At 45.4% G+C, this 21,829-nt stretch overlaps 5 protein-coding genes across 10 annotated transcripts in view; 4 read left to right on the top strand and 1 right to left on the bottom strand.

Moving 5' to 3' along the window:
- Positions 1–21,829, top strand: part of LOC126564970 (D-3-phosphoglycerate dehydrogenase) — a 483,268-nt gene that overhangs the window by 134,688 nt on the left and 326,751 nt on the right. The window lies entirely within an intron of this gene.
- LOC126565418 (proteasome subunit beta type-2) overlaps positions 1–21,829 on the bottom strand; it is a 549,154-nt gene that overhangs the window by 407,178 nt on the left and 120,147 nt on the right. The gene's annotated exons all lie outside the window — the stretch shown is intronic.
- The window catches only part of LOC126563976 (uncharacterized), a 333,716-nt gene that overhangs the window by 272,249 nt on the left and 39,638 nt on the right, over positions 1–21,829 (top strand). The window lies entirely within an intron of this gene.
- LOC126564236 (gamma-tubulin complex component 4 homolog) overlaps positions 1–21,829 on the top strand; it is a 68,762-nt gene that overhangs the window by 13,236 nt on the left and 33,697 nt on the right. The gene's annotated exons all lie outside the window — the stretch shown is intronic.
- LOC126563910 (E3 ubiquitin-protein ligase MIB2) lies at positions 1,757–21,620 on the top strand. Its single transcript, XM_050220700.1, has 5 exons — positions 1,757–1,939; positions 15,269–15,608; positions 18,207–18,508; positions 18,593–19,241; positions 19,331–21,620. The coding sequence occupies exons 1-5, from the start codon at positions 1,882–1,884 to the stop codon at positions 21,606–21,608; spliced, it is 3,627 nt and encodes a 1,208-aa protein (XP_050076657.1). The 5' UTR covers positions 1,757–1,881; the 3' UTR covers positions 21,609–21,620.

The following is a 21,829-nucleotide window of genomic DNA, read 5'->3' as shown; positions in this document are numbered from 1 at the left end:
ATATGTCAATGAGTATGAAGAAATAATAAACCAACCACAGGGTGGGTGAGTTTCAATGGGTAATTTATTGCAGGATTCATAGAAGCTGTTTTTTGAAGGGTTATAAAGAAATACAAATCAAATTAAAAAAAATTTACAAACAAAATTGTTGTAAACAAACAGTATTTACACCGACCACCGCTGTCACTGCGGTTTCTAGTGTCGACATCATTGTGCAGATTTTGGTATTCAATCGGAACGATTAGATCCGTGGTGAGTTTAGGTTTGCGCAAAAACTTATAAAATGGGCGGGATTTTAAGCAACGAACCTCTTTGGTATAAAACCGGCAATTAGTGAAGACACCAATTTTTCGGTTTGCAATAGCGTCACTAACAAACCCTTAAAAAGAGCGGCGTTTTTCTACAAAAATGGTTGAGACAACTGGTACATATGTAACCTCACTTTTGTTGCAAAAATAAATTATTTTGATGTTGTTATTCACATAACCATCTGGTTTTTGGATTGATGCTATTACTGGTTTCGATTGATCATGATCATACCATCATCAATCGATGTAGATAATCAAAATTACATTCCATGTGGACAAGGCTTTAGATTATTTTGTTATTGTTCACGGACTATTACATGTCTACAAAAAATATATATTTCTTTTTTTTATCTCTAATTATTTGGCGTTTGATGGTCATTTTCCTGCATTAAAGAATCCTTTGAACAAGTTGGTATTTTACATTCAAATAACACAATTTACAGTAAATTGTACAGTAATTGTGTGTTTACAGTAAATTTTAATTTAAAATCAACCTCATCCTTGACATTGATCGTGTCCCTCTGAACTACCCTGTACTAGTCCAAGCATTCCATACGCTTCGTGTTTCCTTGTATGCAAGACACCCAAAGACGATGCGGAATCCTATCGTGGAGATTAGGAGGTGAACGGCAAACTTGCTGAATATTTTCACATAAGCACATCCAACCGATGGGTGGCTGAACAAACGGGGCATGAACGGCAATAAAAAACATGCAATACGAATAAAGTTTTATGTTCGCTCACGCCACTGACCAACGGCGATACGATGTTGGCTCGTGTTCACCATCATCATCGCCACCGGCTGATCGAACTCCTCACGTACACACCCAAACACGCGGCCACAAACTCTAGGGGTCGGCGGCGCAAAAGCCACCCCAAAATGCAGTGGACATGAACGTATTCCTTCCTTCTGCAGGATTCCCAACGAACTCAGTCCCGTTCAGGGGCAGGTTTCACGTTCGAACGAGACATGCTCGTCTTCGGCTACAAGCGCTCGGACGCTTCGGGTTTGAGAAGCCCAGACCGGCATTGTGGAGACGTCGCCCGGTCGCCCCGATTCGACATCTTGTTGACCCATTAAATGCGAGTTAATTTGATTCGCTCGGACAGCTCGTTGTTTTCGACCGTCGTGTCGGTTTGCCCCGGCACGATGTGGAGCTGTGGAGTAGTTGTGTCCGAATTTACCGACTTTAATTACTCATAATTTTTCAATTACACTTCATTTTCTGCTAGGATGAGTTTTAACGTTTACCCTATCTCCGTTCTATCCCTTTTCTCTTTCTAGTGCTGAAGCTGAACACACGTGCGCGTGTCATCCGTGGAGTATACTTCGCAGCTTACAGAGCAGATGTATCCAGCATAGTGCAGAAAGACGGACGTGCCGCGTGCGTGCAGTGTTTCAAGTGCGGCAGGCTAACATCGAAAAACTGCAGACTGTAAGCGGACTGCTGTATACTAGAGGCTACGTGCGTTTGATAAGTGACAGGCCTCCCGGGGGGGTGTGCCAAGGGTGCTGGAACCGTGCGCTGGAGTGGTGTTTCCGCCCCAGTCTGACAATACGGCGTCAACAGCCATGCTAGCGGCTGGCATTCGAGTCGCCCGCGGTCCCGACTGGATCTGGCATGAACAAGGTAAGGTGACGGTTTCCTGACTCGGAGGTTTTCGGAGTAGATCACAGCAACAACAGAGAGGTTCTCCAGCGTCACGTTCTCTAGTATCATTAGATTGAATCGATGTACATCCATACCTAAACAATTTACACATTACATGAAATAGCAATACTTTAACAATAACTTTTTTTGTAAATATTTTAATATATCAAGACAATAATTTGTCCAATTAATTATTTAATTAACTCTTCAATAACAAACACTTGTTTCAACAAGCATTACTTCGGAATTATTTGGATAAATGTCCCCTGGTTTTACACGATTTCAAGCAGTGCAATTCGATCAGTTGTCACATGACTTGGATGCAACTTTCTTGTACGTTGCATGCGGACTCTTCAAAGGTGCTCGAATTTGTTTGGTTCAGAAGCAATTAAATGAGCCTTAAGAACTGTTGATTGCTTCAAATCGGTATGATATTTATGTAAAAGTTTTGAAATATTTTAACGATGAACTACAACATATCGATTTGAGCAATCAATTTTGCTATATTTTTTTTTACTACGGTCGACAGTAAATTTTCTTTTCGTTCTTGCGTTGATCGTTGTTTATCCTGATCGTATGCCATGGAATTACTTTTATTTGTTTTGCTATGGGTCGATACGCTTTTAGTTCGCTTTGAATCGTGAAAGATAGCGAATTAAATTTTATTTTATGATTCATAGTTAGCAGTGAAATGCCCTCCTCAATGTGGGTGGTAATATAATTAATTAAAACCATATTTTGTTGTCCATCCACTCTTGTACTTCCGCCACATAGCGCCATCTGTTGCCGGTGGTTGACACATCTCGTGCCTCCCAAATGCACCTAGTTTGTGTAGATGTGCTATGCTTGTTCGTTTGGGGTGTTTCTATTTTTCCTTTCAACGATCGCCTCACCCCCCCGTGTCCCAGCTGCTTCGGTGTGTTGCGCATCGTTTGGCTAAAATTAGTTCACTTCTGCATAAGATCATCCAAGTGCTAAAAACGATCCTCCGATCGTGGGGCACCGCCGCGATGGATGACGTTTCGCGCACGCCTGCCGTCTAGTGCGGGGTCACTTCTATTTTCATCGTTATCTTTAACAGTGCGCTCCGGTACGAATGCGAGACGAACATGACGGAGGGCTTTCAACCGAACCAGCTCAGACAGATAGACGGAACGTGACAGAACTCGCGCAGACTGTAACGCTTTTATCCCCTAACGCTTGGTTCGTACATTGCACATGGGGCGTCTGGTATAGTGCTCTGGCGGCCGCATGATGGGCGGGCGCGCATTTTGTTTTTGTTTTGCTTTTCCCTCCACAAACGTTAAAGTGGAATTGATGGCAATTTGGGTAAAACTTCCTTCCCCAAAGGACCAGTGTGTGGAGAGATTGCAAACGTTTTGCCACTCATGCGTAGTTGAACGGCGTATGCGGACTATTTATGGTCAGTTAAGAGTCATCGGTAATCACCACACCCGACAGCACATCATCAATCTGATTTCGAATGATTCAGATTGGCACTTGGCGAAAAAAAAACGAAGGAAAACATATCATAATTAGCTTCATTTGATTGGCTATTAATATTTTAATTTACTATGCATCAAGCTGTTAATTTTCCATTGAATAATCTCTGCGAGTAAATAATTTTTGTACATGAAAACGAATTAATTTATTAATAAAAAAAGCACACTGCTTCAAATGGTGAAAGCTGGTAATAATTAACGGTTTATCATTTTAATCTAATTTCTTTGGTATTAAAACCTACAGAAGTCTGTACATTTCTGGATTTCCCAGCATTAATTTTTCCCGCTTTGCTGTTTAGTCAGTCCGGCATACGTCCTGGCCCGGATAGGATTCGATATTCGGTCCTGCCGAGTGAAGACTCTCTACGAAAATTACTTGCACCCTAAAGTGAATTTGTAATACAATATCCTCTCCTTTCTGCTTTCAATATTTGCCGAAATATAGCAAAACTGTCCTTTCACACATGTTGAATCGAAAACCCTTCGGAGCATTTTGCTGTCGAATGCGATTCGCAGCTATGTGCAGAGCCCATGTATATGTTAAAAAATGCTTTTATTTGCCAAACAGAACAGCACAAATTAATGGTCAGCTAGAGGGTTTTTTTTCCTCTCTGTGCATTTAAATCTACAAAAATTACATTAAATATTAAAATTAACGACAGAAAAGTGTTCCAACCATCCAACTTCACCTTAGCTTAACGACTGTCTAAGATCACACCGTCCAACAAATTGCTTACTAGACTAAACAGTCCTTACTACGAGGAAAGGGTCCAGATGGGATTGAAACCCCGGTCCTGCCGTGTGACGTACAGCGCCATTGTCGCCTCTACCATCGAGCCCGTCCCATAGTAAATATATTTTTAAAAAAGCTAGTCACCCGAAAACGTATTACAACCGTGGCGAAAGCAAGCAATGACTTGCCGGATCATCACAATGGATCGCTATCGAAAAAGTCATATGTTGCTTGCCAATGTGTGCCTGTGAGGAAAACCCACCTAGAGGACAAATTCCTATGCTCGCTTTTGAAAGTCCATTCCTAATTTTCCCAAAAACTATTCCCCTTTGCCCTCTCATCCTCGCGCGTGCGACTGGGTAAGCGATCTTGGAAAATCTTCCTACAAAAACCCGGAACTTGACTAATGAAACAACAGAAGGGCAGCGACAACGAAAGACCCGATACACAAACAAACATGCTCGCGTTTACAAATGTTATTTCCCGTTCTTGCTTCTCGGGGTGATCTGTCCCACAATCAGGACATTGACCTTCGAGCCCTTGAAAAAAAGAGGCAAAGAAGAAAAGAGAAGGAACCACTTCCTCCGGGGTAATCGAAATCCTGTCTACGCGGCCAAAATAAAATACCGAAAGAGGTAAAAGGGGTGGGCGCCACCGATGACAGCAGGCGGAAGCACCGTTGATGGTTTTTTCCTGTGGGTTTTTAAGGCTTTTCGCTTATGTATGTGTGTGTTATGGTATTCTCCCGGCAGGGTGTTCCCGGGTGCTATAGGTACCCGGGAGCATCGATCCTGCTACCCATAAAGAGGCATGGAAGTTCCCGCGGGCAGACCCACAAGCAGAGAGACACAAGCCGGGACCAATACAAAACAGGAAGATAAACTTTCGCTCGTGGTTGGGATTTTTACATCGACTTCTTCTTTTTTTCCCCGCAACGGGAAAACGTGTGAAAAAGTTTCCCTCCGGTATCACCCAGCTCCATCTGGCATGCAACCGCGCATTACAGACACACACACCCTCACGCAGTGGTGATTGTTTCAATAAGATTTTGAGATTTTTAATTTTCATCTTTTTTGTTTTCCTTTTGAACGCTTCTTTCTGGGCCACCCTCGTTCGGGGAAAACTGAAGTTTGGCTTGATTTCCATAATTTAAACAATCCGGCTGCTCACGAATATTTGCCCTTTGGTTCTAACTGTTGCTACTCAACCATTTAAATTTATTTCGGTTATAATCAAACGCTTAGCTTAGCCAAGCACTCAACATTTGGAGCATGTAAAATGTTGCGCCCAAGTCTAACCCGTACCCAGGAAGACGTCTCTCCGGACTCTTTAAACTAATTCAGTTGCCCCACTTTGAATTGTTGGGCTTCGTAGGCTTTTAATTGTGACGGAAAAGTATCGTAACACCTAACCGTGACGCAATTCCTGGCTCTATCTTGAAACTGAGAGCATATTTGGTTTACTTTCAACCATTTTCGCACGCCATTTCGCAACGGTGTTGAATCTGTTAGGAGGTTAATTTGGTAAATGAGCAACTGATTACATGAAGATATAGCCTAAAAAATCTGCAATAACTTGTGTTTTACACATTGCTTTTGAACGATTATTTGTTTAAAAGAATTTCTGCATTAAATTTCTCAAGATTGTTTGGATCCTTCAAAAAGTGTCATTCATTTAGAATTCTGTCACTCATCACAGGCTGTAAAACGAGGAATTTTTAACAAAAAACAATAATTTCTACATCAAACGAAAGGTTTTTTTTTATTGTTCATTTATCACAAAATTCAAGAAAGTATTATTTGTTAATTTACGGATGAGTTTAAGCAACTTTCTTTTGATACCTCTCACACGCTAAGGCACTTCAGTGTGTCAACTTCAGTATCTTTTTTCCCAATAGTAAGCGTGTTGGGCAGTTGGCAAATCTGGCCAGAACTTAATTGGGCCTTAATGAGCTTTATTCAAAAGCAAAACACACTCTTCCAGATACTATTCTTCATAAACTGTCAAGTTCATAGATTGATTTGTTATAAAAACCAGTATTTTGAGTCCTGCAGCTGCAGATGGCTTGCCATACCGTGAGTTTTGACGGGAAAATTTGTCAGCAAAAACGAACTTATATTTGTTAGAGACATCGCCCCGTCCTGTGGCAACATAACATTTTTGGCCAGAATTCTGCCGCAAAACCCATCCGCAAGTCCAAGGATAGCCTGTAACGCTCTCAACATCTTCCAGTTCAGCTGACATTTTTCCTGTGAGACGATTTTGTTCAACCATTCTAGCCACGTTTTGACGTTTCCCAAACCGTTTTAAAACATATTCAAAAGTAGTAGACGCGGTTTTATGGAATTTTCCTATTTTTCTCTTGGATCAAGTTGAATTTCAAGCACGATCATGACAAAACCACTCCAAAAAAAGGGAAGAGTGCTCCAAACCTACTCATAGATGTAAAAAAAATCCATAGATTACCACTGTGGGCTCTACTATACATAAGATAGAGTGACCAAACTCTGAACTGTACTTTAAAATTGTACGCTGTACGCTGTAAAATTGATGTGGATACTGATGGTCCTAGATATTCCTTACAGAAAATGTAATTTTTTCAACAAATTATTTCCGTATCTTAACCAAAGATTTGAAATAAACTGACTAACATGAATCACATCTAGAAAATCACTTGAAGAATCTCCCAAACCTTGACCGTTGACGTGTGGATTTGCTTACTTAATGGAGGTTTTTTTTTTCGCTTTTTATCACACTCCGCAAAACAAACCGACGACACCTTTCGTCTTCACGTAACGTTTAATTAGCACGCAAAGAGTATAGGCAAACACAAACCACGACCCTGTCTGCAGATTCGCGTGTCTGAGATTGTACACGGTATATCGAGAGCACAGTCCCCCACACACGTGCCTATTGTATTGCTTTGCTCAAACAGATGTGTTTTCTGCATCTCTAGCGAGCCCACCAATAATGTGCGCCAACCGGCGAAAAGTCACCGTTCAATAAGCTTCCTCGTACTTGCCTCGATTTCGCTGTACCGGGAAACACTATTCTAAAACAAATGTCAATCGAGTCCATAAGCACACTCGCGTCGATCGTTGTTGAAAGTATAATTGGAAAAGTTTTGTGAAAAGCTTCGGCACTAATCATTGCAGAGTTGCAGAGAGATCGAACAGCTAGTGCACTGTTAGGGGAGACCACCGATTCAACCTTTCTGCACCGGTCCGAACGGAAATCATTTGCTGATATTACACGTATGCTTTTGCTATTTGTGCAGGTTGGGTGAAGTAATTTGAATAACCACAGGAAAGTTTATCCTTTCAGCAGCGGTAGCTGGTTGGAAATGTTTGCAAATGAAGGCAGTCTTTTCAACGATACGTAGGTTAGAAAACTTTACAGTTTTGCTTGGCAATCAACAATACAGCGCACAAATAAGTGACATTGCTTGAAGTTGATTTGTGTTAAATATAAATATATGTATCTCGATCCGAAAGCGACATCAGAGGCCCACGTGTAAATACGTTTTGTCGTAACTGTTTTTACATGCGATGCGAGCTAAAATGGCTTAAACCCCCGAACGTTCTTTCTTGCACACGAAACCCGGCTGTAAAACTGTGGTAACACGTTAATTGCTATCAGCACAGTTTTATAAGGGTCCAATAGCTATACGCAACAGTAAAGCTCTGATAGACACATTCATGCAATGTGTGTTTCTATCGTGTAAAGGCTTGTTACTTTCATTACGTTTCACTATAACGTCGACGCTGTAACTTACAGCGTTGCGTAAATGTACACGTTCCACTGAGTGCATCTAGGAAATCATAACTAAGGGTATCATCGATTGAAAGATAGTTTTGGTGACTGTTACACACTTAATTTTGCGATGAGGAAACGACCTAGTTGACGCTCATAATTTTCAGCGATTCCTTTATTGCCGACGCTTTATTTTGCACCATTTAATGGTCCAATGCTGCTAGTCTCACAATGGAATGCTTTCATACTGCGTTCAATTAAAGCTAATTTATTCTTGTTGCACTACGATTGCTTAACACTTCGGGCAAGGGTTTAAATGTTGCCGACGGTGAGTTAGTTTCCCAGATAGATAATACCTCCATTTTACGATTACCACAGAAACACCCCGTATCCAGGTGGTGCGGCGGATCGAGAACATAAATAGTACGACATTGGCCCCAAAACCAAGGCACCCTAGCCTAATCCACCCCATTTTACCCGGGGCAAACCTCCATCTGGGTTTTCTCCACCTGTCGAAAGGGTTTCACCTCGGAATAAACCACCCCCTCGAGAGCTCGTTGATCAGGCCAAAGTTTAAAATAAAAATCAAAAATCAATACTGCAGATGCTCTGCACACGGGCTATGTTCTTAAGCGGATGCTTGTGATACTAAAACACCGGTCCGCTGTGGCCTCGGTATGTTTATCTCTCTTTCGCTTTCTCTATCATCATGTCTAATGTTTTTTGTTGGGAGCGCTGGGGTTTATGTCGATTTTTGCTTGGTGCAGAACGGAATGCGGCGCATGAATATTTGACTGTGGTGCAACGATATTTTAGTACCGGGCACAGCAAATAATCAACCGAACTGATACACATTCACGTGCCATAAACCTGTCGATAATAAATAGAATAGTATTTTGCAATAATTGTACGCAACTTAGTATTCTATATTTTTGAAAATAACTTCCATTTATCACCAACCAAACATGACCAGGGTAAGGATAAATACAAAGAGAAAATGCCAAAAGAAGTTAGTGCAAAATCAGCTCAAGAAGAGCTTAGAATAAACTACGAAGCATTTCCGTTAAAAAGCGCAAAAGCATTGTGCACAAATGGTGCTAGAGTCGCTAACATTTCGCAAAGTCAATTAGCAAAATCGGAAGGTGTGAATATCGGAGCCGTACGAACCCCGCCATCTGAAAGTTTCAGGAGGAGTCCAGCTTCGAGGATGCGCCGAAAAGTGGCCAAAATCCTGATCCTGTCGATCAACAGTGGGACCGGGAAATGCGTTCAAAGCAAAGAAAGGAAAGATCCATCCGCGATGTGGTTTAAAAACTGGGTACGACAAGCTGCTGTGTCGCCAATCCACATGCATCGTGATGGACGATGAGTCGAACGTAAATTTTGACTACAAAACTCTTCCGGATAGTCAATACTACACCGTGCCTGAAAGCCAGGATGTCGAAGAAGGCGACAAATCTATAATTCTCGAAAAATTCGGCCATTTGCGAAATGCGGGAAATGATGTCCGAACTATTTGTGAAAACGGAGTCGATTGAGGACCGATACATATATCCGGGAGTATTTGATTCGACGTTTGCTCCCCATGCTGACGAAAACATGCAGGTCTAGTGTTGTTTGGGCCGGATTTGGTCTCTGTTCACTATGCCAAAGACACGATCGCATGGTACGTAGAACATGAGGTGGGTGCCGAATGAAATGAAACTCCCCGAACTGTCCTGAAACCAGACATTAAGAAAGCATTTTTAAGCTGCGGAGAACATCGACAGGTTTCAAAAAGACTGGAAGAAAGTGTCGAAAATCGTTCGGGACAAGTCTGTGCTGAACCTGATGGGAGGCGTCAGATCAAAAGTGCGATCATTAGCATACTAATGATATTTTATAATTTTTTATTTTTTATTGGGAAATAGTCCTTTCAGTTTCTTGAACAGGTTAAATTTTTTGTCTATTTTTTTTAATCGTGCTTATACTTTGGTTAAACCACCCTTAACTTAAACTAAATTAAAAAATTAAAAGCAAGTTTACCATTATGAAAGAGATATATTAAGACGTAAGCTCATTTCATCCAGGAACACTAAATCATATCAGCTACTAATCAGAAATATTTTTGAAAATCTTTTTAAAATATTGTCTTCCAAAGTTCTGCCCCATATGGAGAATTTTTTCTTGTCAGAGTAAAGTTAACTCTTTTCTGATGTGAGGAACTTGAAGAAGCCGATCTTCAAGCGTTCCAAGATTCGCAAGGATTGCAAAATTTTAATCAAGGTCTGTTTGTACTATAAATCATGTCGTCTAGAGCGATTTGACAGTCAAGAACGAAAGGAAGCCGAAAGGATTTTTTACCAATAAAAGGAGATGATGGTTTGATATCTCCTAAGTTTCCACATCAGTGTGTTCCTCTTATGAAATAGATTATTGAGAGTGAGTCGATGCAGTTAGCTGTGGCTTATCAATTTTTAAATATTGGATATTTACCAATATTGTCATTGAATATCCAACATTGTCATTGAATAACAAACTTATTACCACGAACACTTGTTCAATAAAATTATTTCTGTAATTTGGAGGGAACAGTTATTAGGCCTTACTAGCCAACGCCTAAGCCGAAAACATGTTGCAATGATTAGAACATATTAGACGAAATTGTCATCTGGATTTGGAGCATGGGATTTACACATCTCCATTCCAGGCATAAACAAAAGCCATAATCGCTCTGTAGGGGCGTCCCGATGCAGGGACTCCTTCAAAATCTTCTTATAAATAAATAAATTATAAATTTGAAAAATAATTTATAGTATTCTAATTTCATTTTTGAAATTATGTTACAAATATTTGTGCTATGAAGGTATTAGCCTTGTTTAAATGGTTTAAACTTAGAAGCTACCCTCATGATTCAACCGTTTATCAACAATGAGTCAATAGCAAAATAAAATCATGCCAACTAAAAAGGAACAAAATACACGGAAAAGCATCAGCATATTCACACCCTCATCGTATCAAATACGTCACAGTCTAACCCAAGAAAACAACATGCAATCGAAAGGGGAACGAGAAAACGCACACGCACCAAAAATTTGTCTCCAGCGAACGACGAAGGTGTCATTTACCTTTTGGTGATGCTTCACGCATGCCACCGTCTGCGGCACAAGAATCATTAAACAAACATTATAAACATTCACGCACATGGCAGTGCCGCCAGCACACATGACGCTTTCCTTCTTCGCGCTTGCTGCCATGCATTTCCGATGCCCGAAACCCCAAACGCAGGAAAAACGGGAAAAAGAACACACACAAAGCCATCCTTCTTGTGTTTACCCGATGCAGGCGCACGGGAAAAACTTTACCGTACCATTTTTGGAGAAGGTCTCTGAGTCTGTGAGCCTTCTCTCTTGTCAGGAAAAATCTCCGCTTCTTCATGATCGTGATTTAAGTCCTTTACGAGGGGAATCGCAAGCTCGTGCTTACGCTCCTTCGGGTAGATGGGATGGAATGGAGAGATGTGCCCCTCCGCCTAGCCATATCCCTTTTTCTGGTGTCTCGTCTGTCGCATCGTGTTACGCTAAAAATAGTGTTGGAAAAGATTTATTTTTAAACCGGAACATGCTGCTGCTAAAGGACGCGCGTGCCATCAGGGAAATGTCGCCCCTTCTACAACGTCTCCCGGGGCGTCTCTCGGGGGTACGGTAGTTACGATGCTTGATATTTCTCGTATGACTGTTCGCTGGGGGGAGGGGTTAAACCTATTCTACCGCGATATGAGTTTACCATATGACGCTTTCGGTAACCTTCTCGTCGCACTGGAAAGAAAGAACCCCTAGGCGATGGGAGAATTCTGGTTCAAGGAGAACTTGTTGATAATTTTCTGTTCTTCCTGCTGTGTGGTGCGTGCAATGTGGATCATTTCCGTTCTTCCGAACGATCTTTCGTGATGTGTGTGCTGATGCTGCTGGTGATCGACGGCGTGGTAATAGGAACGGATTTTCCCTCCGCCACAGACGATGGTTTTTTTTTTGTTTGTGGATGCGTTTAACATCTTCGCTTCGGCAGACGGTCTTAGACTTAGGCTTTCTTGGTGCAATCGTGATGCGAAAGGAACTGTGATCGAAGCAAAAAACCCAACTCATGTGTGGTATACAATCATGCGCGCTAGTTTGTCTGTTTTTTCATGATCTTTAAGGGGTTTTCCTACTAAAGCCCGATGAATAATAGTCAAGCATATGATACAACAGACGCTTTCTTTTTTCTCCATACATCGGAGAGTATTAATAATGCTCGGAATTTCTTACAACATTGTACTTTATCTTTACAATATACATTTCGCTGTCGACAAATCGTTTATATTCAGCCACACGTTGCGGCACCCAACCGTGGAGAACGATCTTCACCCTCGTAAAACGTATATTACCCACAGCTCTACGGTCGGAAATTCTGTTAAAAAATTCTTCGAAACTTAACACCATTTTCACATTTCGTAGCAGAAAGAACCGCATGGGTGCTTGCAATACCCAAAACCGTACGTGGGGATCCCCCGTGTGAGTAATGGAAAATAGCAGCATGGACAACTATTCATATCCTCGACATTGCCAAGTGAGGAGTTTGTTGGAGCAGAAAAAACACCATCGGTACGGTGCACGACGATGTAAAACTGCACATTGCGGTTGAATTAACGGGAATAAAATAATCACATTGGGACGTCGACGGTTCATTAAGTGCAAGGGAATGCGGATACAGTGAGGGAACTTTACTTGCGTTAGAACCCTCTCCTCCCTGTGTCCGACGATGTGCTTGGTCATGATGATGCTGTGACGTGTGACGTCTGTCGACAATTAATTGACCAGCGCTCAATCAAACGGCGACAGATTTCAGAGAGGATGGTGGATTCGGGTCAAGATGTTTGCAAGATCCTTTTACTGTTTAGAAAAGCGGATCTTTCGCGGCCCTATCAAACGAGACTGCTAGAAAGCAGTCCTGAAAATAGTTCATTTGGAAGGAGAAAGCTAACTAGAAGCTATTTATAGAAATCCATTAAAAATGACAATTGTTTTACGTCGTGACATCAAGGATCTGCTTTTCTCTTTATCTTCTACATCGCTTCCATCTTAGAGGGCTCAGTAAACTCTCAATAAAATGAGCCAGCAAAAAGCTAAAAAGATCGTCACGTACATACAATACGATGCTCTCAAAAAGTAAATAAAAATCGTAAGCATAACCAAAATTACGCCATGATTAATCGTTTTTGCAATTCGCCGCTTTTTCAACGCCGCCACACTGTGTGAGCGTCTAACAAAACCGCAAAGTTCTTGTTACGCTCCACTCGCTGGCAATGAAACAGCGAAACTCCCCCTTCCACTAGCGCATTTGTCCATCAACCTATGAAAAGTGCGTCATGACTTTTTTGAGAACCTAAATCCTTAAAAAAAAACCGGAAGAGAGATGACGCCGGCCGTACACGTACAACGTGAGGAAGCAGCGATGACGGTACTAAGATTCGTTTCGCACTTTTGTGTTGCTTGCTGGCCATTGTTGTTAGTGACATTAAATGCACAAGCAATAACGCGGCTACCAAAAACCTCTCTCCACCACAATCACAGCCTTATCGTAGGCGTCAAATCGTCATGACCAGTAGAAAAGCCTTTAGGCCATCCACCATCATCATCATCATCATCAGCATCATCATCATTCATCGATCGACTTATTTTTGTTACTTCCCATTAAAATGGACCTCGATTTGGTGGTTTTCGTGATTTCTTTTATCGCTTCTCCCTCTCGCGTATTCTAGCGCGTTAGACAGCGCGCGACTTCCTCCTTGGCCTAGACGTTGGCTCCGATTATCCTGCCCGTTGAGACCCGAACCAAGGCTCTTGTTGAGCCTCACGACGGATCGATTGAGGGTTTTGTTCTCTTGCTTCGTCTGTCGTCATCGTCGCCGTGTATAAGGTCTTGCCTTGTGCGAGGGTGAGAGTACTTTACCTTCCTTCCGTCCGCTTCGACTTTCCTTATGTTCCAAGACAACAAGACGCACGAAGAAAGCGCCTTCGGGAGGTTCGTATGCCACGATTTGGTTCATGACGATGAAGGGATGAATCGCGGATACACCTCCCTTGCCACCTTCTGCTTTTCGTGCCATTGCTGCTCTTCTACCTCTTTGATTGATGACGATTCGTCGCCTCCGTAGTGGAAGTCAGTCCCCTTAATTCACCCCCTTCCTTCCTCCCTTTCGAGGAGCATTTCATATTTGATTTGTTTTGGACTTCCTTCCTTTCTGTTGCTGTACGCACTCATCGCTCTCGCGCCATACTCAAACAACTCATACTGCCAAGCTCCCTCAAAAAGCAACCCTCACGATCGTCTGTGTTGCTGCTCATGGTTCGGGGAGTCTCGTGAGGAGCGCGCTCACTCTCCACTAGTACCACGCTTGCCTCGCGGATGCTTTGCACAGTATGATTAGTCACAATAATATCGCGACACAGGGTCTGGATGTTAGTCTCAACGTCACCGCCTTGGAAGGAAGTTGTAAACACGCAACGCACGCGAGAGAAAAGAGCGCCCGAGAAACACAACAGAGAGACATCGAGAGAACCGAACCACGCGCGTTTACAGCTTCGAACCGCCGCATGCCGGGAGGATGTAACGTTTTGAAAATGTTAATCGATCGCTAGACACAAACGCGTACGGGTCGCAACTTGCGACATTATCTCGACTCCGCTGCGGGATCGTGTTGTTTTTGTCGTCCCACCGAGTGAGCGTAAAAATACCGTGCGCGCCAGGCTTTTGAAGATTTGCATGCACTGGCCCGTCGCATAACATACAACACCCGTGCGTGTGTGTTGTGAGGGGGGGGGGTGATCGGATGCACAAAAGTGGGTGAAAGTTTTTCCCCGTGGTTCCGGTCACAGTTCGTGGGTGTCCGGGAGGTGTTGTTGCGTTTGCTTTTACGTCAAACGTGCTCGTGACATTCGCAAGTGGTAGGCAAAAGCGTAATAAATTGCGCGGATTCTCCCGATAGTGTGTGTGTGAGACTGTGTGCGGATTTCGTGAAGCCGGAAGTTAGGAATTCCCAACCAGATTTAAGGAGAAAGAAAACAACATACACACCAACACAGGAAAAAGAGAAATCGAGGACAGTGTGAGGACGTGCGTGACCTGAAAGAGAACCTACTCGTTGATTGCTTATGAGTCTGGGGGGGAAGGGGTAGAGCAGTAGTGTGCACGTTCCAATCTTCACCCTGTGACAAGTCTTTGTGATGTAATGTTAACGCCTTTTTAACGATTAAATTATTCCTCGTACTGATTATGTTTCGTTCTCTTGTGATCTACTAGATGACGGTGAAGGACACGTCGGAACGCTGTGTGAAATAGGCCGGTCCGGATCGACCCACTCGCCGGACAAAACGGTCGTTGTGAATTGGGACTCGGGCCACCGGACAAACTATCGCGTCGGCTACCACAAACAGTACGATCTGATCGTGATCGACAACGCACAGATAGGCGTCAAGCATCCGAACGTTGTGTGCGACGGCTGCAACAAGGCGGGCATTGCTGGCATTCGGTTCCGGTGTGCGGAGTGTCAGTACTACGATCTGTGCGCCACCTGCTACGGTAATGACGTGCATGATCTCGACCATCCCTTCATCCGCTTTCAGACTGCCAATTCGGTCGGGTAAGTACTAGAAATAGTATTAACCGGAGATGATCCACGCGTGGATGTAGTGATCATTTGAGAGAGATCTTGCCAGTTGGAGCACTTCGATGGATAATTGAGGACTCCAAGTACCAAAATTTCTAAACTCCAAAACTACTCCACTTGAGAACTCAAGAATACGCCCTCTCCAAATTTCCCACAGTGAATTCCCCTTTTCCAGATAGTTAGCAATCGCTTGCAGTTTAAGTTTTTCCCTTTCGACCTAAACGCCCTCAATTCGCTACTGTATCCATTAGAGGAGTAACGAAAATGGGGATTTTTTCTTCTTCTCACCGTGCCCAAAAAAAAAAAGGAGCATTCACGATTGGAAGACCTCGTTTGAGGTCATCGGTCAATAGCCCTTCCCCCCGAAAGAGCGAATCCATTGCCCTGCGAATGGGAAGCACCGGTTCTTGGTGTTCTCTTCCTTTGGCCTCGTTTTAATTGCTGCGCCCAACAATACCAATGACTGCTTAGATTACGACATCAGCAGCGAGTGTCGGGTCGAGCTATCCAAGACCTCTGTGTGTGTGTGTCACCTTGGCGCAGTAACTGGAAGGTAATCCCGCAGGGAAATTGACTAACTATCGACCCGACCCGACGAACCCGTCCGCAACGGTTATTAGGACTCCTTCGACAGCGCCCCATTTGCCACTACCGCGCTGATGATGTAAGGAAGGGGGGTGGGGGTGGGGACAGGTGGAGAGCCTACGTGGCGAATGAGTCTATTTCGTTTTACTCGCCATAAATGCTAACCGCTCAATGATGGTATGCAGCCAACGAACAGCTGAACCCGTGCACACATTGTGCGAAGGGTTTTCCCGACGTTTTAAGGCCATGTAAACTTATTTCCATCGCCCTGCCACCTACTATCCACCACCCCACCCTCTCCCCATCTACGGAATCTATCGCAGACCGCGTAATGCATGATGATGTCGCTTACACGCTCTGTCGGCGTTAACTTGCTAACAGCCGACAGATCGGTACGCGATCCAGTTTTTACAGTTCCAAACTGACTTTGAAAATGAAGTTGATTTTGTTGTCCAGATGCTGATGCGCACACATACGGACGTCAGTGTCTCTGTGTGTGTTTTGTGCGCCCTACTCGAGACTACAAAGGCACCTCCGCTTTTGCCTTGTGTGCCGAATTCGAATCAGCGCAGAAAAATGTCGGAATCATCGACATCGAGAAGAGGATGCGCCGTATTCTCCCTGATTTCCCACTTTTTGAGGTGACTGTCCGTAAAGGAAGTACAACATCATTCAGCAGACTGGTTTGAGACGCACACTCACAGCAGATTTACCAGACACTAGCGAAATAATATACATAAACCCCCTTTATTCCTTTCGATCGTGCCCCTCTTTTGCTTTACACCCTGCCGAAATGTTTTTATTTCATCGGTTTTTTCTTTACTTTTATGAGTGACTTTCTGCGCTTCCAAGACGCGCCTTTGGGAAAATCCCAAACCACAACAAGCCCCACTTTCTGCTCTCCGCCACCTTCTTATCGCGCGTGTGGAGTTTCTCGTCTCTTCACTGTACAGATACGGCGATGTGCTGCTAATGAGCAGCAAAGATCACATCTGCCCCATTGCTTTGCGTCACGTTTATCGGCGTATTTGTTGTTTTCAAACGTTTATCCATTATTGATCGGTTGTAAAAACGAACCTCACAAAGAGAGGTATCGTTCGTGTGCAAAAAAATGTTGAAACAATTAAGTGAATAAACTTCTACTTATACGTTAAACATGATTCACGATCCAGGAGGTTGATGAGTATTTGTAGGATTCTTTGTTAGAAGATTGACAAACAGCCATTTTGCTGTGTGCAGCATAACCTTGCAAGGTCAGAACGGCTTTTGGTTGGCGGATTGAATTGGGAACCACACTAACTTGACGATCTCTTTTTGGTTTCTTTACTAAAAAAAAGAAATCTTTTGCAAGGCCAGTTAGGGTTGGAACTCGAAGCTGCAAACACTTCCGTCACTGCATTTTTTAAAGTTAGAAATAGCATCTCACTAAGAAGGGTATATCAAGAGACAGATTGCCAGGTTGAGGAAGTTAGGCAAGCTTAGTAACACCATAAGACTCTTCTTGACACCATAAGACAATGCTCTTAATTGTCAGTCCTTATCGAAAAGCCCTATAAAGAAGGGTAGTATCCGTTCAACCGGACGTAACTTCCCGCGAGGATATTCCGTGCTCGACGCAGCCTGGGAACACGGGGGTTCTCCAGTTAAAGGGCTCCGTGAAATCCCGGCCTAATGTTTGTTGCAGCTGTGGGATAATATTTTCGAAGCAAAAGGGGAAAAGAAGAAAAACCAACAACAGATGGTCTCATCGCGGAAGCGCCGGCAAAACCAGATGATTGCTGCAGGTAGTGGTCCCTTATTTCCACCTGAAATTAGGGTTCGAATTGTGGTGGAAAACACACATACACACATATAGGATGAGTTTTGTCTCTTTCCCATGTTTTTACCTCTCATTTGCTCCTCTTACCTATCGACCTATGGGCCATGGATCACCGTCAACCCTTATATAGTGACAATGTACTGACGGTTTGTTCGTCATTCTCACAGCATCCGTCTGCCACCAAGGAAAGGAACGCCCAAGATACAGCTAAAAGGCATCTTCGTTGGTGCAAGAGTAATACGCGGCCCCGACTGGGAATGGAATAATCAGGACGGTGGGCCTGGCAAAACTGGTCGTGTGTTGGAAATTCGTGGCTGGGACAACGAATCCTGTCGCAGCGTAGCGAGTGTTGCCTGGGCTTCCGGCTCAACGAACGTGTACCGGCTAGGCCACAAAGGAAACGTGGATTTGCGTTACGTGCAGCCGTCGGTTGGCGGTTTTTACTACAAAGATCACATGCCAGTATTAGGTAAGTTTAGGGGGCGCGAAAACTCTTCTCCCCGAGTCCCATGAAGGCACATTCTAACCATGCTGTATCATCTCTCCTCTCCAGGACAACCCGAAGAACAGCAACCGGTTTCGCCACCGGTGCGTTCGCACTTTTACGTCGGCGATCGGGTGCAGGTCGCCATCTCAGAGGAGCGTCTGAAGACGCTACAACAGGGCCATGGAGGCTGGAACCCGCGAATGGCCGAGTACCTCTCGAAGGTCGGCATCGTGCACCGGATCACGGACAAGGGCGACATTCGGGTGCAGTACGAGGGCTGCTCGAACCGGTGGACCTTCCACCCGGCAGCGCTCGTCAAGATCTTCAGCTTCAACGTGGGTGATATCGTTACCTTCATTGCGGATGCGGCCGTAATGCAGCAGCTCCAGAAAGGGCACGGCGAGTGGATCGAAACGATGCAAAATGTGTTGGGCAAAATGGGGAAAGTGATCAAGATCTATGGGGATGGTGATTTGCGCGTCCAGCAGCTGGACGATGACATGGCGTGGACAGTGAACCCCAAGTGTGTGAAGCTGTCGACGGCAGCGCATGCTGCCGCAACCGAGCGTTCCAACAGTATGCGCGATCTGAGCAATCAGCGCATCAACGAACACCACATGGCACCGCTGGCCGGGTTGGGTGGTCACACGGCGGCGGATCGGTTGGTGCGCGAAGCAGCGCTCGGTAACCTCGAATTCGTTCAGACCTTCCTAAAGTAAGTCATCCTGGAATCTGAATGAACCCCCGAACATTTCGTTAACGATCATGTACTAATATTGTGATGTTTTGCTTCTGTTTTCGCAGCATTAATCCGGAAGCAGTGGACTGCGTGAGCGGTGGAAAGACCTGCCTGCAAGTGGCTGCCCACCAGGGCCACGTAGAACTGGTCAAGTATCTACTGCACGCGGGCGCCAACGTAAACGTCACCGACAAGGAGGGCGATACGACCCTACACTATGCGGCGTTCGGTAATCAGCCGGAAATCATGCGCGTACTGCTACAGAACAAAGCCAAAATTGACGAACTCAACTCAACGCACTGTACGGCATTGCACATTTCTGCACACAAGAAACCACCACAGTGTGTCAAAGTGTTGCTGGAGTTCGGTGCGAACGTTAACGTGCAGGACGCGTACGGTGACACGGCACTGCACGATGCGATCGGCAAGGAAAACATCGAGGTGGTGGAGATGCTGTGCGGCTCCCCAACGCTTGACCTCACCATCCGCAACCATCGGGGCTTTAATGCGTTACATCACGCGTCTCTCAAGGGTAATGTACACGCGGCACGCCACGTCATACGGTTGGCCCGACAGCTTGTGAACGTGCGAAAGGACGATGGATTTTCGGCACTGCATCTAGCTGCCCTCAATGGACATACGCGCATCATCGAGGTGTTGGTGCAGGAGGGACAGGCGGACATTAACATCCGGAATAATCGCAGCCAGACGCCTTTCCTGTTGGCGGTATCACAGGGCCATACGGCGTCGATCGAAAAGCTGGTCGATCTTGGGTGTGATGTACGAGCACGGGACGAAGATGGTGACAACGCAATGCATCTGTGCATCATCAAGAAGGCGAATCTGGTGCAGGACATCTCACCGACGGATGCACCGAAAATCCACGACATCTACCAATCGTTGGCAGGCATCGTGATCGAGCATCGGCTCATGTACGCGCTGTTGTGCTTTCTCGCTAGCGAAGGTTGTCCGCTGGACGTCAATCGCAAGGGTGCCCGAGTGCTGGACTGGATTGGAAGTCCACAGATTAAGGAGATTATCGTCGAATACGAGCGTACACGGTTAGCACGGGAAGCGGCTGCTGCTGCCGCCCCGAACGGACCCGTCATCTCGACCAGCTTCCCGGTCAACCCTCCGGTGGCTACATCCTCCCGCAATCTACCCAACCCGGAAGAGGAAACACAAATTCCACAGCAATTGTTGTGTAACTTTGACTCCATGAGCATCACCGCACCGGGCATTGAACCGGTGGGTGGAGGCACGGTGGAAAAGCTTGCAGACGCTGCCGGAAGTGCATCGCTTGCGCTGGAGAATGGTCTGGCGGGTGCCAGTGGACTACAGCATCCTGTACCACCCGGTCCAAGCAATCCTCCAACACCGGCCCGGCGTAATAGAGGACATGGGGCACGGGATGCTAGCGCCGCCGGAGCACTTGTCACACCGCCCGCCGTTCTTGGTGCAGGTGGGCACAGTGATGAGGCCGACCCGAATCTGCTACTCCACCCGTCGTCCTCCACATCGTCAGCCACCGCCAACATTCGTCCCAGTAGTGCCGCTAGCAACGGCAACACCGTGTTTGTAGATAGTCCCGCTCGGTACAAGTCACCCAACAGAGCCTTATCGCCTGCAATGGGCGAACCCTTGGTGCCACCGCCACCAGCAGCAGCAGCACCCACGCCACCACCGCACGGTTCACCGTCACCCTCATCCCTAACCACTGGGCCGAGTGTCGGTCCCTCGTCGAAGCATATCAGCCGGCGGCAGTTTGTAATGGATGTAATGGGTGCGCTTCCTCCTGCCCCACCACCATGCTCCTCCTCTGCTTCTACCAATCCTGCCTCGTGTTCAGCTAGTCCGACGCCACCGGCAACCGGTGCACCACCACCGGTTCCACCACCACTCCCCCCAATCAGCAGCAACCTGCAGCATCACCTTCAGCAAGCGCTGCCACCGACCGAAGCACCGCGCGAATGTATCGTCTGCAACGAAACGCTTCAGCTGATCGTGTTCGATCCCTGCCATCATCAGATCGCGTGCGAAGAGTGTGGGCTGCGCATGAAGAAGTGTCTCACCTGTGGTATGCACATCGAGCGCCGCACGACCGCTGCTGGATGGCCGCTGCTAGGACCGAAGGATGGCCGGCACCCGTCCGCCGATCGGTTGCGTTACCTCGAGAGCAAAATTATCGAAATCGAGGAAACGCACTGCTGCAGCATCTGCATGGAGCGGCGGCGCAACTTGGCGTTCCTGTGCGGGCACGGTTCGTGCTCGAAGTGCGGTGAGACGCTCAAGATTTGTCACATGTGCCGGAAGCCGATTACGAAAAAGATTAACCTTTATTAGAGGGGTGAGTCCCCGTGCGAGCTGTATAGAATGTGGCCGACCGGTGTTTTGGGGGATTGGTACGGAGTGTAGTGTACACATCTGCACACACACACACGATAGGAGAATCACCTGGACTTAAAATTCGGGGCGAAAATTCGCTTTAAAAAAACGGAAAGCTTATCTGTAAGTGTTCACTATTTATTTCAATCCTACTGGAAGGGGGTTGCTTCCAGTCCAGC

Source organism: Anopheles maculipalpis, chromosome 3RL, assembly GCF_943734695.1.
Source record: "Anopheles maculipalpis chromosome 3RL, idAnoMacuDA_375_x, whole genome shotgun sequence".
Classification (NCBI taxonomy): Eukaryota; Metazoa; Arthropoda; class Insecta; order Diptera; family Culicidae; genus Anopheles; species Anopheles maculipalpis.
Note: the sequence above shows the minus strand (reverse complement) of the source record. Positions and strands in the feature narration are given on the sequence as shown.

Excerpts from the sequence above, each read along its gene's own strand:
- LOC126563910 (XM_050220700.1), top strand. The coding sequence starts at position 1,882 with ATGCTAGCGGCTGGCATTCGAGTCGCCCGCGGTCCCGACTGGATCTGG. Across the intron at positions 1,940-15,268 it reads CTGGATCTGGCATGAACAAG|ATGACGGTGAAGGACACGTC; the intron begins GTAAGGTGACGG and ends GTGATCTACTAG. Across the intron at positions 15,609-18,206 it reads CAGACTGCCAATTCGGTCGG|CATCCGTCTGCCACCAAGGA; the intron begins GTAAGTACTAGA and ends TCATTCTCACAG.